Below are 15,475 nucleotides of genomic sequence, written 5' to 3' on the forward strand. Positions count from 1 at the left end.
AAGAGGCCTTTTTCAGGCAGATGCAAAAGGAAAGGGTTTTTTAAAGGGCAGTAGACATCCAAAGGCAGGGAGATACAAGAAAACAGGACCTGCATCAAGAGTTTAGTATGTCTGGGTCAGCGGCACGAGATACAGCTGGAAACTCAGGGGAGGGCTGGCTCCCCAAGGACTTTGTGTACTGCATTAAAGTGTTTGGACTTCTCCTGAAGGCAGTGGGAAGCCAGAGAAGATCATTAAGTGGGGGAAGTGACACAATCAGATGTTTCTCTGACAAAAATAACTCTGGCAGGAGTGTGGAGGATGAAATCCAGGGGTGGGGAGCCCAGGGGCAGGAAGACTGGTACAGTCTGCCAGGGGGCGGTAATGAGGAAACAGGGAGGAGAGGCTAGAGGGAACCCTGATGCAGCAGACTCAGGAAGGCAGGCAGTCTAAACTACACTCAGGTTGCTGACTTGAAAAGTAATGGTAAGAATACAGGAGGAAAAGCATGTTATAAAGGTGACAATGAGGGACTTGTTTGTGGCGTCTGTTACCCATTTGATAGAACTGTTTGTTGCTCTGACAGAAGTGGTCAAACAACTAACTTAAAACGAGAGTTATTTTGGCTCACAGTTTCAGAGGGGTCAATCCACAGTCCTCGGCTTTATTAATCATGGACTTGTGGTGAGGCAAAGTGTCACAGCAATGGAAATGTGACAGAGGCTACGCACTTAATGGAAGACAGGAAGCAGAGAGGGGTCCGGGACAAGGTATAACACCAAGGAAATTCCCCTGGTGACTTACTTCTGCTAGCCAGACCTTAAAGTTTTCAAAACCTCTCCAAATAGCACACCACATGAGGGCCAAGCATTCATTGAGCCTCTGGAGGGGGAAACTTCTGAACTAAACCATAATGCAGCAGAGAGGTGGCGGAAGCAGAGTGCAGAGCAATAGAGCAGGAGGAGACATGGAAACAGCAGCCCAATAGTGCTGAGTGCCTAGCATGCATTGGCCACTGGTGGGAGTTTCTGAGGCCCTCAGATACAGAGATGCAAGGGACTGTGTTTGCTCTTCAAGAGCATGGCCTGGGAGTAAACAGAGGCTGCAGAGGTAAGGCTGGAGTACCGTGAGGGCTGCAGAGGTAAGGCTGGAGTACCATGAGGGCTGCAGAGGTAAGGCCGGAGTACCGTGAGGGCTGCATGCAGAGGTAAGGCCGGAGTACCGTGAGGGCTGTGTGCAGACTGCTGAAGTGGCCTAACCCAGGTGCAAAGAGGGAGGTTTTCCAGAGCAAGAACAGCCTCAGTGGAGTCTTCAAGAAACACAAGCTCACTATGGAGTAGAGAGGGCAGGGCATTCTACACAAGGGGGACAGTAAAAGTCACAACAGAAAGGAAGGAAAAAATCACAGTGGGGGCCTTTTCAGTATTACTACTGCCCCAGAGACAGAAGATGAAACTTGACAGGTTGTCCCAGGGAGGCCTTTGGTGCCATATTGTGGTGGTTTAGATTGGTAGATTAGTAGATTGATAAATTCTAATAGATGTGGAGATAGCGTTTTCAAGGGTGACATTTGGCTACGTAGAAATAGTCCAGTCAGATGGACCCACTTCCCCCTCCTACAACATACACAGGATCCGGGAGAACAGGGACTTCGTTGCAGAGTTTAGAACACAGCCAACCTTCTGAAGATATTTGTTGAGAGTGAAAACTAAGATCAGGGCTAATGTGAGAGGCCAAGATCAGACTCAAGAAGCTTGTAACAGCAGTGTGCAAGGCAAACTCTGGAGCCGGCCCCGCAGTGGTAGGAGAAGGCACAGAGGTGTTCAAGTCCAGAATATACCAAGTATCTGTCTGGGCCAATCATGCTAACTGCGATAAATGTATCTGTGCTTTAAGTATCAGAATGGCAGCCAGCTGTCCTGGGCACTTCTGGACACCAGGGATGCAAAGAGAAAAATAAGGCACGTAGCCTGTTCCTAAGAAGCTCTCACCTCATGGGGCAGACAGACAAATGTATGAGAAGATAAATATAGGAAGTGTGAGAGCGCAGAGCCGGCAGGGCCCATGGAGGAAACAGCTACTTCACATGGAAGTGTGGGGGAAGGCTTTATGGTAGTGACATCTGAGCTGTTGTCAGACACAGAAAGTGGAGCAGGTGGGCAGAAGAGGGTGCAGACTCACATAAAGGAATGTGGGGTTTTGAAATGGCTCGGTGAAAAGCTCAGTGTGGCCCAGTTACAGGGACAAGACTGTGGATCTGTGCACATCTGCGTGCCCGGTAGTAGCTGGCTGCAGGTGAAATGAATGATGAAACCCGCTGAAATGTAGACGCACAGGCCTCCACTCTCTGCACATTCTGCTGCTTCTATCTCCTAAACAGCCTTGACGCCAGCTCCATAGTGTCTTCTCCGCCAGCGTCAGGCCAGGCCTTCAAAAAGGCTGTATTATGAAAGAATTCAAGGCCTCATCTGGGCTTAATGGGCAAAAGTAATGACAGCTGCCGTGGGTGGGAAAGCCACATCCCAAGGCTAGAACATAGGGTGCGAGATAAAGAATGACAGGGGCTGCTGCCTTCAAGTCCGCTTTTGAGTGTACAAACATGAAAGGAGTGGAGGCAGGAATACAGGTCAGTGACGGGACATTTGCCTGGCATGCTCAAGATCCCCACTCTAAACCAAACCAAACAGATCTGGCTGGAAATACTTACTTAGTAAATGCAGGAGGTGGATCATAGGTCAGTGCTACAGATGCAGCTATTGGGAAAGGCCTCTATACACATTAGAGGTAGACAAAATCCTTTCCTAAAACTGTCCAGTTAGCGTTTTAGGCTTTGTAGTCCATAAGACATCAGTATTCCAATAAAATGTTATTTGCAGAGCTCGCCATGGTGGCACATGGCTTTAATCTTAGCACTTGGGAGGCAGAGGCAGGCAGATCTCTGGAATTCTAGGCAAGATTGGTGTCCAGCAAGCTCCAGACCAGTCAGAGCCACATGGTGAGACCCTGTCTCAAAAACTTAAAAAATGGCATTTGCAGAAAGATGTGATAGGCTGGATTTGGCCTGTGAGCCATGTTTTGCTGACTGTGGAAGAGATGGCATGCTGCGTGCAGTCATAGGATCTAGAACTTGAGTTTCAGCTCTTACACACTAACGTCATGACCTCGAGTGAGTTGTTCCAACCTTCCTGCCTCTTTTCGTCATGTAGAAGAAATTCATGATAGCACCTCCTTGTGGGCTAACTGAAGGAACAACTGGCCTATTTCCTATAATCCCGACATAGTGAATGCTCAGCAAATGGCGGTAGATTACTAATAGCACCATTATCATAGAGACTATTAATGTTGTTATAGGTTTAATTTTAATTAAGATCAGAAGAGTAGGCGAGCTCACTGGAAAGTGAGTCACGCAGCTAAGGGGCAAGTAGGTCACAAAGCTGTGGAAAGCTGAACATGGGTTGCAGCGCTACAGAGTGTCCGGATGTAGCAGTGTAGGGCTTCTAAGGAAAGAAACTGATAAACAAAGAGACTAAGGTCTTCCATATTTACCAAGCAGGCTAAGGATGGGAAGAAAAGGCAGCTATTCAAAGGCCTGTGCATGGCCTATAACTACGAAAAGAGGGGCAGTTTCCCTAACAGTCAAAGACGTGAACATCAACCACATGTTCCTGGCCTGCCACAGTGTTATGTCATCGGTGCAGATGGGAACGTAAATTCTTTGGACTTCCCAAAGGACAGTTTAGCAATATGTATCAGAATGAAAACTAAGAGAGTCTATTAGATTTCAATCTTCTGAGAATTAATAAACCTCGAGGATACAGAAGATGATACAAATGTGTTTTTAGAGGCATGCAATGACATTGTCTTCAGCATCATGATAGCAAGAGCAATCTGTGCTATTCAACAATAGAATTGCTTACAGCTGATAAATACAGCAGCGTTCTATCAGACATTAACGTGATGCCACTGCTCTGAACTTAGGGAGGGACTACCGTCTGGACATAGCATGGAAGGGTTATAAAATAGCTTCTTAGCAAACACTTTTTACTTGTTTGTCATCCTGGTAGTGGGATTTCAGGTAACTGTGTTTCTTGTTAGAAGTCTGAATGGCTGAATATTTTCTCCTGAGCGTGTGTTGCTGTACAGGAACAGTAACAAGTACTATGATGACAACGTAGCTTTCAGAGAAAGATAAAGCTCCAATTTAGAATAGTTGCCAATTTGGGTGTTTTAAATACTCCCAAGGACTTGCAGAAATTCTTTAATATTTAGCAACCAGCCATCAGCCAGTCCTGGCACACCAATGGCATTAACTCTGTTTCGAACAAAAGAAAAAATTCATGTATGTTGGCTGGTGCCAAATGCTAATCAAGTGAGGGGAAGATAAAGCTGCCCAGCACTGGCGAGGTTAAGAACAGTGGAACCAGTGAAACAGTTGCAGGAGAGATCAGAAACCAGCAAGTGGAATGCGAGGTATTGGTATCTTGTAGCACACAGAAGGGAGGAAATGGGGAGTTGCTTGTGGGCAATCCCCAATCAAGAGTAGTTGAATTTGCATGGGGGGGGATACCAAAAACTGGTTGTGATGGTGCCTGCCTGTACCTGGAAGAAGAATCTGGGAAGCAGAGGCTGAAGGACCAGAACTGAAGGCCGTCCACTGCTATATGAACTCTGCTCCAAAATATATAAAATAAAAAAATACATACTAAATAGAGATATGAAATAAGCTTTTTTCTTTTAACTCTTGAATAAGCTTTTTAGTTCACAGTGTATAAATACAGAATATTGTTTTTAATTTTCTTTAAATTTACATTTTTTGTGTGCATGTATATGGTGTGCGCACATGCAAAAAAAATCACTATTTTGCAAATCTCTACTTCTGTGTGCATTTTGGGATTGAACTCAGGCCATCAGTCTTATTATAAATCTGTCTGGATGTATCTGAAACCTGAGGCTCTAAGGAGTGTAATGGCTTTCTGTAGGTGCCAGAGAGCGTAAGCCACATCTATGTGTACCTACTGGTCTCCACCCACTGAACCTTAAGATCACCAAGATGGATAAAATGTGCCCCCCACACACACACCAGCCATTCTCCAAACCAGATTCCCCTCTCCCATTAGCTTTTGGTTCCTTTCCTGCTTGTCCTGGCTTCACAGTGAAGTCAGATGTAAATTCATCCTGGGTCAGATGAGAAGACTGGAAGGGCAGTGGTTATGAGCGACAGTGAGGTTAGTGTGTTGAAGACTTGGGGGTGGTCTCTTGGATTTGGCTGTCACATTTCTAGTTCATTTTCAGGAGTATACAAGGAAAAAACCGAGGGGCAAATAAATGATGAGGAAATAGGAGAGAGGGAAAAAAAGAGGGGGGAGGGAAAAACAGGAGAGGAAAGAAGAGGAACCTAAAGAAATCTGAGGCATATTCAAAGCACATTTTACCATTCAAAGTGTGGCAGATTTGGCCAAGGAGAGCCCCATCAAGCCAGCTCCTGTGTGTTTGATGCCAACCTTCTGCTTTTTGGGTTTTGTTTTTGCATCTTTTCTTGAGGTGAGTATGGTTGCCACAGCTCTCTAGCCCTGTACCTAGCCATTTCTCTCAAGAGCCCTGGTACCCCTCAGTAGGGAATGGCATGTCATTACCACAGTCCAGACACTAATGATGCTCACTGCTGCTTTCACACGTTACTTTTAGGACTTTACTGTAGACCAACCTAGAAAGTGTATGCATGTATGTATATATGTGTGTGTATAAGAATCATGTAAATCAATAGATGGAAATGGATTGTATTGATAGAAAATCAATTACAGTAGTTTTTTTATTTGTGTCGATAGTGATATTCTGAAGAAAGGGAAGGAGGGCTAATAAATGTGTAATGACGATAGGATAGAAAATCACTATTTTGCAGATCTCCCCCTGTATAATGATTGATTCTGGCAAAGATCGTTGAGTGGATGCTAAAGCCGTTGAGCAAAAAGTTCTTTAGAAACAGGAGATTCACACAGTCTCAAATAATCACCCCATGGATTCCATACTAATTACAGAGGGGAAATGCACATTTACAATGAGGATAGCTTCCCTCGGTGGGCCATACAAATGATTCAACCCAGTGTTGTCAATAGCAGGCCAGCTGACATCATGCCTCCTGGTGTGATGTAACAGGAAGCACACAGCACCACGTAGAAAATTGGTGTGGGAAAATTGTCTGTATTCTGTCAATCATGTTATAAATAAACGCTGATTGGCCAGGCAGGAAATATAGGTGGGAAAACCAGACAGGAAGTAGCAATGATGTAATGAGAACAGGAGAATTCTGGGAAGGAGGAAGTTGATTCCTCCCACTCCTGCCCAGACCACCGAAGCAGCAGGATGTGATCTGCTCCACTGAAAAAGGTACTGAACCACATGGCTAACATACATCAGAAAAATAGGTTAATCAAGATGTGAGAATTAGCCAGTGAGAGGGTAGAGCTAATGGGCCAATCAGCTTATAATTTATGGAGACCTATGTGTGATTTTCTTTGGGGCTAAACAGTTGAGAAGTACCGGGCGGGGCAAAAAACAACAACAAACAGGACCCTTCATGTTACAGAAAATATCCTTCCGCAAAATTTCTACCCTGAATCTAAGTATGAAGAAAGAAGTGGAGAAAGTGCAAGTTTGCAACATTTAGTATGCAGTTGGGATGCACTACCCAAAGCTACTGTCCTGAAAGGCAAAAGGGGGTTGAGGGAGGGTCCTGTGTTTGATATTATTTTATGTGTATAGGTGTTTTGTCTCTCGGTGTGTGTGTGTGTGTGTGTGTGTGTGTGTGTGTGTGTACCACGTGCATGCCTGAATCCCTTAGAGGTTAGAAGAGAGTATCAGATCCACTGGAACTGGAGTTATAGATGGTAGTGGCATGCCATGTCAGTACTGGGAACGAAACCCAGGTCCTCTGCAAGAGCAACTGGTACTCTTAACTGCCCAGAGGGTCTGGATTTTAGAAACAATGAGCACTAATCAAATACAGTTGTCAACTTTGAAATGGTTCCAAATTGTGTGGAAAATCATAGGCCACTAATATATTAAATACTTTAGCACAACTGGAGGAGATATAGAAAATATAGTATTATTGAATGAATGTTTATTTTCTTAGGTGTGCTAATCCTTTTTCCAAAGAGGTGTATGATAAAGTACTAAAGTGTACTATATTTGTGGATTTCAAATAATTCTGTAAAACCAGAGAACACGGATGGGAATTAGTAGCAATTAGTGAATGTAACAAGGTATACATGGCTGGTTGTGGTTCTTTCTCTTACCTTTTCTCTAGATTTGGTCATTTAAAAAATAAAACTATTTTTTCAGAGTTCTTGTTAAAGTCCAGGAAAATGTGTGCTAAGAGACTACAGATATACTGAGAGAACTGCAAAATAGATGAAAATAGATGTTCACTTCAAACTATGAAAAATGAACAAAACCTAAACACAAGAACTAAACCTATAAAACTTTTTTTTTTATTTTTGGAGAAAGGATCTTGCTATGTAGCCCTGGCTGGTCTGGAACTCTATGTAGACCGGGCTGGCATCAAACTCACAAAGATCCACCTGCCTCTGCCTCCTGGGTACTGGGATTAAAAGTCTGTGCTAAAACTTTTTTTTTGTTGTTCCTAAATTTTATTTATGAATTAATACAAAACATTCCAGACCAATGTGTCTTAATCCTCATCCTCCTCCTCCTCTTCATCCTGGTTAATCTGGAAGTAACGCAGCTCATAGCTCTCTTTGCTGTTGGCGACAACACGCAACCAGTCTCGGAGATTGCTCTTCTTCAAATATTTTTTGGTGAGATATTTCAAATACCTTTTGGAGAAAGGCACCTCGTCAGTGACAGTGATCTTGCTCTTGCTCCGTTCGAGGGTCACAACCCCTCCGCCGAGATTCCCAGCTTTGCCGTTCACCTTGATTCTCTCCTGGAGGAACTGCTCGAAATTAGCAGCGTCCATGATCCCATCTTCTACAGGGTGGGTGCAATCAAGGGTGAACTTCAAAACCTGCTTCTTTTTTTTGCCCCCCTTCGCCACAAGCTTTTTCACGGGCGCCATGGCGGCAGAGGAGGCAGAATGGGCCGTGCTAAAACTTTTCAAAGAAAGTATAGGAAACAACCATTGAGACATTAGTTGGGCAAACTTCTAAGGGCTAGCAACAAAAGTATGATCTATAAAATCTGGTGAATTGAACTTTATCAGAATTAAAATCTTGTACTTCAGAATGCATCATTCTGAAGATGAAAAGATGAGCCACCGACTATGAGAAAGTATCTACAAACCATAGATCTCTCATGCCTAAAATATACAGAGAACTATCGCAACTCAGTTATTAAAAGATATCCTAATTTAAAAATGAGAGAAATATTTGAGCAGCTATTTCACTAAATAAAATACATGGTTCGTTAATAAAATCCATGAGATGTTCCATGTCATTAGCATTTAGGAAAATACAGATCAAATCCACCATGGTATACCATTTCTTGTTCACTAGAATGGCTGTGATAAAAAAAAAAGTTATACTATAGAAGTTGGTGAGGATGCTGGGCAACGTTTTCATATCATTCATTGCTGGTAGGAATCTACAATGGTATAGATGTTGGAAAACAGTTTGGTGGGTTTTTTTCTTAAGAAGGTACATATAAATGTGTCATCTGTCCCAGCATTCCTCTCCTAGGAAATTCTCTCAATCAGAATCCAAATGGACATGTTCACAAAGATTCACACACACATGTCCATAGCAGTTCTCTTCACTGCAGTCAGAAAGCTGGAGGAGTCCTATGTCTGTTAACTAGCACAGAAACAAGGGGCAGTTTGTACAGCGCAGTGCTGCTCAGGGATTAAAAGTGATGAAACACTGATATATACACATGAATAAATGTCAACACCATTGAGAAAGATGAGCAGATACACTTTTAGGTTTTTACAGATGAGTTGAAAACTTGCATCTATATAAAACCTACCCCAAAATATTAGAGCAGCTTTAATTACAACCGCCTAAATCTAGGGGCTAGAGAGGTAGCTCAGTGGTTAAGAGCACTAACTGCTCTTGCAGAAGACCTGGCTTTGGTTTCCAGCACCAACATGGCAGTTCACAAACATCTGACACTCCAGCTGCAGGAAATCTCACAACCTCTTCTGGCCTCTTTGGGTACCAGGTACACACTTGGTGCACATACAGACATGTAGACAAAATATTCATACTCATAACATAAAAATAAATGAATCTTAGCACACGCCTGTAATCCTAGCACTTAGGAGGCAGAGGTAATCCTATCATTGTGAGTCTAAGGGCGGCCCATGAATAGTGGAGTAAGTAAACACACTGTGTTATGTCCATCCAATGGGAAATATTCAGCAATTTAAAATGAACTATTAAGCCATGAAAAAACACAGCAAAATCTTAAATACACACTGTTAAGTAAATGAACACTACCTGAAACAGCTATATTTGGTATGATTCCCACTCTCTGACATTCTAGGAAAGGCAAAACTATAAAGACTGTTAAAAAGATTAGCGGTTGCCAAGGACTCAGAGGAGAAGGCAGGAGAGGAGAGGAGGGGTGAGCAGATGGTACACCAAGGCTTTCTAGAGCAGTGCAACTATTCTATATGACTCTGTGTCAGTAAACATATGGCATCGTATATTTGTGAAAAATTAAAGAACGTGTGATACTAGGCGTGAACCCTAATGTAAACTATGGGCTTTAATTAGTAATAGTGTCAATATCGCAATAAATGCACCATGTTAATGAAAGATGTGAGGAATACCGTAGTCTCCCAGGGGAAAGAGGTGTATATGGCAACCCTATTCTATCTACTTGGGACTTTTGTTTGTTTTCTTCTGTTTTGTAAGTCTAAAACTATTCTATAAAATACTCATAATTTTTAAAAAAAAATGTGCTGGGCGGTGGTGGCACATGCCTTTAATCCCAGAACTTGGGGGGTACAGGGAGGTGGCCCTCTGTAAGTTCGAGGCCAACCTGGTCTGTGGAGCAAGTTTCAGGACAGTCAGGGCTGTTACACAGAAAAACCCTGTCTTGAAAAAAAATTATGCTAGGAAAAAAAGATCAGTTAAGAAAAATCAGATAGTCTATAATGGTATTTATAGGAAATGTACAGAAAGACAAATCCTATAGAGAAAGAAAGTAGATTGGGGATTTTCCGAGACTGGAAATAGGACTAGAGATTAGCTGTTAATAGGCATGAGGGATCTTACTGGAGAGCTGGAGATGTTCTAAATCTAGTTTATAAAGAGGATTGCACAGCTTAGTAAATTTATTAAAAATCATTATGCAATTCATATTACTGAATTTTATGGTCCTCAATAGTATTTCTCCAGTTCAGCATGAATCCTATTACAATTCTAGTTCTCTGTTTTGGACAAGCCCACATGTAGCCCAGTCTAGCCTTGAACTCAATATATAACTGAAGCTGACTTTAACTAATTCTCTGGCCTCCAAGTGCCGGGAGTACAGGTGTGTGCCACCATACCTCACCAGCTGGCTTTTTGAACAAACTGACAAACTGGTTTTAAAATTCATTTGGAGTATCAACACCTACGACAGTAAGGCATTCTTGGAAAAGAACAAGTTTGAAGGATTGGTGCTGGCCTAAGAACAGAAATGCAAACTGATGATATGGAATTAAGAATTGTGTGCTTCTCTGCTTGTCTACTGGCTGGAATTTAGACTTAAGAATCCAGAAATAAGTTAGAGCATTTACCTAACATGAGGCCCTAGGTTCAAACCACAATACTGGAAAAGAAAAAAATCCAGAAATGTACCTTCACATTTATAATTAATTTTCTACAATAAATGATAAAGTTTTGATTAAAAGACAACAAAACCCCACACAATTCAAATATGGGCACAAGCCAAGTGCAGTTTGTGGTGAACACTAGTAATTCCAGCACTTTGGAGGCCGGTAGGAGGATTTTTAATTCAAGGGCAATCTCCAAAAAATAAAAACAAAATATAGGTAAGGATTTGAATAAGCTTTTTTTCCTTTTTTTTAAAGATTGATTTATTTATCATGTACACAGTCTGCATGTGTGTGCCTGCAGGCCAGAAGGGGGCACCAGATCCCATTACAGATGGTTATGAGCCGTCATGTCATTGCTGGGAATTGAACTGAGGACCTCTAGAAGAGCAGTCAGTGTTCTTAACTATTGAGCCATCTCTCCAGGCCCATAAACTTTTTTTTCAAGGAAAAGACATAAATGGCCAATAAACACTTGAAGAGATGTTCAACATCATTAGTCATTAAGCAAATGCAAATTAAAATGACAGTGAGATCCCTCTTCACACACATTGGGATGTTAGATTCAAAGACATAATAATGACAAGTGTAGGTGAAGACATAGAGAAGTTGGGACAACCGTGAAATGCGAGCAGCGGGACTGTGAAATGGTCCAGCCACTTCAGAGAGTGCTTGGGAGTTCCTCAGCAGCAAATGTAGAAGTTAGTTGCACAGCACCATCCCCTTGACATTTGTAAGACCAAAAAGAAGGCCAGTGTAGCTGGAGTAAGTATCAGGGACAGTGAGTGGTACAAGAGGATAGGGAAATTGCTAGGAGTCACCATGCAAGGACTTGTAGATCATGGCTGTGCTTTGGATTTTTTTCTGGATGTGACAAAATTTTGAGCGGGGGGCCTTGGGTCTTGGTAAGTTTATAATAGACCCTGTACAGGATGAGAAAAGCATTTTGAGAGAGGTCAAAGAATTCCTGAGCATCCTTGAAGGCATACCCATGAGGGAGCCCTAACAGTTTGACTGTGTGCCTCCAGTTAAGTATTTGTTTTCTTTCCAGTGTCACGTGGCCATTTTAGCTTTGGAGCTGGGGGAAATAGGTAGCTGCATTTAAGGCTGTGGTTTGAGAAAACTGACTGGGGTGGCTGAGTGGCCAAGTAGCCCATGAGTATACAGGTGGGCTCTGGCACAGAAATACAGAGGCACTCTGTAGGAAGGAAACGATACTGCCTTTTGCCATCTCTTCCTGGGCGCAATTAGGAGAAATTAATTGAGTGAAAAGGACCTTCAGTCAGAAGGCTCAGCGTGAGCTCTCAATGACTGTGACAGCAGGGGTAAACCGGCAAAGCTGGCAACTCCAAGTAATCTGGAGAAAGCCTCCTTCTGGCAGTTTCTTTGGCTCTCTATCCTCAGGGAAACTCCTCACCCTTTCTCGGCAGTAGTTCCGTCTCCCGAATTCTCTGCCTCCCCTAGTTCTTTCCTGGCGCACTTCAGTTCATTCTGCCCTGTACTGAGAACTTAGACAGTAACCCTGTGTGCCATGGTCAGCTTCCTTCAGAGCTTCCCCTTGCTCCTCACAAAGCCTTCCAAGGCCTTTGCATCTCCCTGGGGAGTCCAGACTTCTTGCTGCCTCCAAGCCCCATTGATTTGGTCCTGCACACCTCTTGTACTGCTCTGCTCACCTTCATTTCCCAAGCTGCACTGGCTGTCTTCAGCCACCTACGCAGACCAGGAAGGTTCAAGAGCCTCCGAGCTCCTGCAGGCCCACTCCCACTGACTAAGAGCCTAATCCATCTCAAAGCGGCTAGTTTCTTTCACTTTTCTCATCTTAGTCCTGGTTTCACCTCCTCAGAGAAGCTTTTCCTGACCAAGCTGCCTAAGCCCTACGTCACCCTGTTATTCTTCCATGTTTCTGCATTATTTTTCTGATCAGTGTCCTGTTTCCTTGTTATTTTTGTAACCTATTTACCATCTGTTCCATATTTCGCCTATATGATGAGGTCCTTGAGAAGAGGGCATTGGTCTCGTTTGTCCATCATTATTCTCAGAGTGCACTCAATACAGATTTGTGTGTTGAGGAAGGAAGCAAGGGGAGTGGTTCATTTGTTCCCCAGGCCCCACTGTTAAGTAACCCCAGTTTGCCTTCAAAATTACCCCTCAAATTTGTATATCAGTGTAATACAAGTAAGCCATAAAAAGAGGGAAACTCAGCCATCTGCAGCAAACATGGGTGGATTTGTAAAATTAGCCAGACACAGAAAGACAAAAGACAAATGTCACATGATCTAACTTAAATCCAAGAATCTGGGCTAGTGAGGCTCACTGGCAGTGTGCATGCCTAGTACACATGAAGCTCTGAGCTCAATCCCCAGCGCCATCAAAAAAACCACTTAGAGTCTAAATCAACCTGGCAGAAACAGAAAGTGGAATGTGGTTGCCAAGGGCTTAGGGAGTTGTTGGATAAGGAACAAGAAGCTGCAGTTTCTACAAGATGAGCAAGTTCTGAGATCTAATTCATAGCACATTGACTATAATTAATAATTTATTGTATATGTAACTTTCTTAGAGTACATCTTAATTGTTCTCATCACACAAAATAAGAATAATTTCTTATTTTGAAATATTGAATATTTCAAAATTTGAAATATTGAATAATTACTTCAAGGGATAGGCATGTTATTAAATTAATTATGATGATTGTGTCACAATGTATATGTATTTCAAGCCATCAAACTGTATAAAATTAAAAAAAAGTACTTCCCAACTCTTCTATGGGTAGAATAAAATCCTGATTTTTCAGACTGGTTATAATGAAGGGGGATTGTCATATCAATTTCAGAGTCAAAAAATAGCTTCAAGTTACCTGTTCTACCCTGTCCCATGTATCAAAACCTTTCCCACAGCACCTGCTATAGGCATTCCTTGAAGGTGCCGCCATCAAGCAGTTGGAGAAAGTAAGGGACAGCTGAATAAATAGAGTTCTGGACCCCAAGTGTCCACGGACTTCTCACTAGTCCTACCTTTAGCTGCCGATGCGGTTTTCTGTTTCATGTGTATGTGTGTTCGTTATGTATGCACAGATGTGCTACCATGTGTGTGGAGGCCAGAAGCCAGTGTCAGGTATTTTCTCTACTTGCTCTCGGAGACCTTAAAGGGGGTCTCTCACTGAACCTGTAGCTCACTGATTGGCCAGACTGGCTAACCAGCACTGCCTTTCCAATGCTAGGATTATGGTCACAGGCTGTGTTGACCAGCTATTTACATGGGCCCTGCGGATCCAAACTCAGGTCCTCCTGCTTACAGAGCAAATGCTTTAGTAACTGAGCCATGAGCCCGTTTGTTTCATTTTCTGTGTTGGAATTCCACATAAATTTTCTTCTGAAATACTTTTGTATTTATTTACTGGGTGTTTTTAAAGATTTGTTTTTATTTTTAATTATGCGCATGCATGTGTGTGCATTCACATGAGGGCGGGTGCCCCCTAAGGCCAGAGACAAGTTAGAATTACAGGTGATTGTGAGCCACCCAACATAGGCACTAAGCATCAGAGCCATCTCTCCAGCCCTGGGGGATGGGGTTTTTATCTTTTTTGTTTTGAAGCAGTAACTTGCTCTGTGGTTTATGCTAGCCTTGAACTTGCTCCATAGCTTTGGTTGACCTGGAACTTAAGTTCCTCCTGCTTCTGCTTCCTTAGTGCTGGAAGTACAGCTGTGTGCCATCACACGTGACTCTGTGCTACTTTTTTGTGTCTTCATCATCAACACAGGAAGTTGATGTGACTAATAGCCATAGCCTCATCCACCTCCGCCTGTCACTCCAGACACTAATGTACCAGGAAGCGGTGCCTTCTGAGCTGCAAGCCTGACCATGGCATTCAAGCAGCAGTGCTTAGTTGAAGCAGCTGATGATTTCAGAGATCAGCAATAAGCTGTTGTGTTCAGGCATCCAAAAGTTCATGCTGCGCTGCGGGTCAAGGAAGACTTTCCAATATGGCTTTTCAGCTTAGCGCCAGCCCGCCCACACTGCTTCACTGGAACCTTTTGGGTTCCGGCATTAAGTTTCACCAGAGTGACATCTACTTGTTGTTTCCCAGGTAACTTCAAATCATTTTCATTTTAAGTGTGTCTACCAAACAACACTGCTATAGCTAACTTATTTTTAGTGATATTTAATTAAACATGTCCTTGTCTTTCACTTTTTTTTTTCATTTTAAGGGTTTATGACATGGCCCTCCAGACCCAACCAGCAGTTCAGCATTCTCGACCTGGACAAGCAGCTGGATCAGGGTCTGCTAGGCAAGCATGGTGGTTTCCCACCGCCATACACAGAGATACTTCCAGGCCGCACAGTGTGCAGCATGGCAGGTTTAACTTTTACTCAGATTAAAAGGGTTTGTGTGGATGTAGTTCCCCCTTGCTGGTGCCATTTTGTAGTAGGAGACTGCTCTTTCATTTCCCCAGTGTCCAAAGCCAAATAATCACACAGAAACTATATTAATTACAACACTGTTTGGCCAATGACTCAGGCATATTCCTAGCTAGCTCTTATATCTTAAATTCACCCATTTCTATTATTTTGTGTATTGTTACAAGGCTGTGACTTAACAGAAAGGTTCCAGGTTCTTCTCCTTCAGCAGCTACATGTTATCTTTCTGACTCCGCCTACTCTCTCTATATATCTCTCCCAGCCTGGCTATATTCTGTCCTGCTATAGGCTGAAGCAGCTTCT

General features: G+C 42.9%; 2 protein-coding genes across 3 annotated transcripts in view; one reads left to right on the forward strand and one right to left on the reverse strand.

Moving 5' to 3' along the window:
• Hdac8 (histone deacetylase 8) overlaps positions 1-15,475 on the forward strand; it is a 264,674-nt gene that overhangs the window by 39,090 nt on the left and 210,109 nt on the right. The window lies entirely within an intron of this gene.
• On the reverse strand, positions 7,667-8,065 carry LOC121442845 (60S ribosomal protein L22-like). The gene has a single exon (XM_041644503.1). It carries the CDS (start codon positions 8,051-8,053, stop codon positions 7,667-7,669), a length of 387 nt encoding a protein of 128 aa, XP_041500437.1. The 5' UTR covers positions 8,054-8,065.

The sequence above is a fragment of the Microtus oregoni genome, unplaced genomic scaffold, assembly GCF_018167655.1.
Source record: "Microtus oregoni isolate MIOR12 unplaced genomic scaffold, Mior012 000097F_ref0000449, whole genome shotgun sequence".
NCBI classification, from domain to species: Eukaryota; Metazoa; Chordata; class Mammalia; order Rodentia; family Cricetidae; genus Microtus; species Microtus oregoni.

Bases quoted from the DNA above. Each gene is read 5' to 3' on its own strand.
- LOC121442845 (XM_041644503.1), bottom strand. From the start codon at position 8,053: ATGGCGCCCGTGAAAAAGCTTGTGGCGAAGGGGGGCAAAAAAAAGAAG.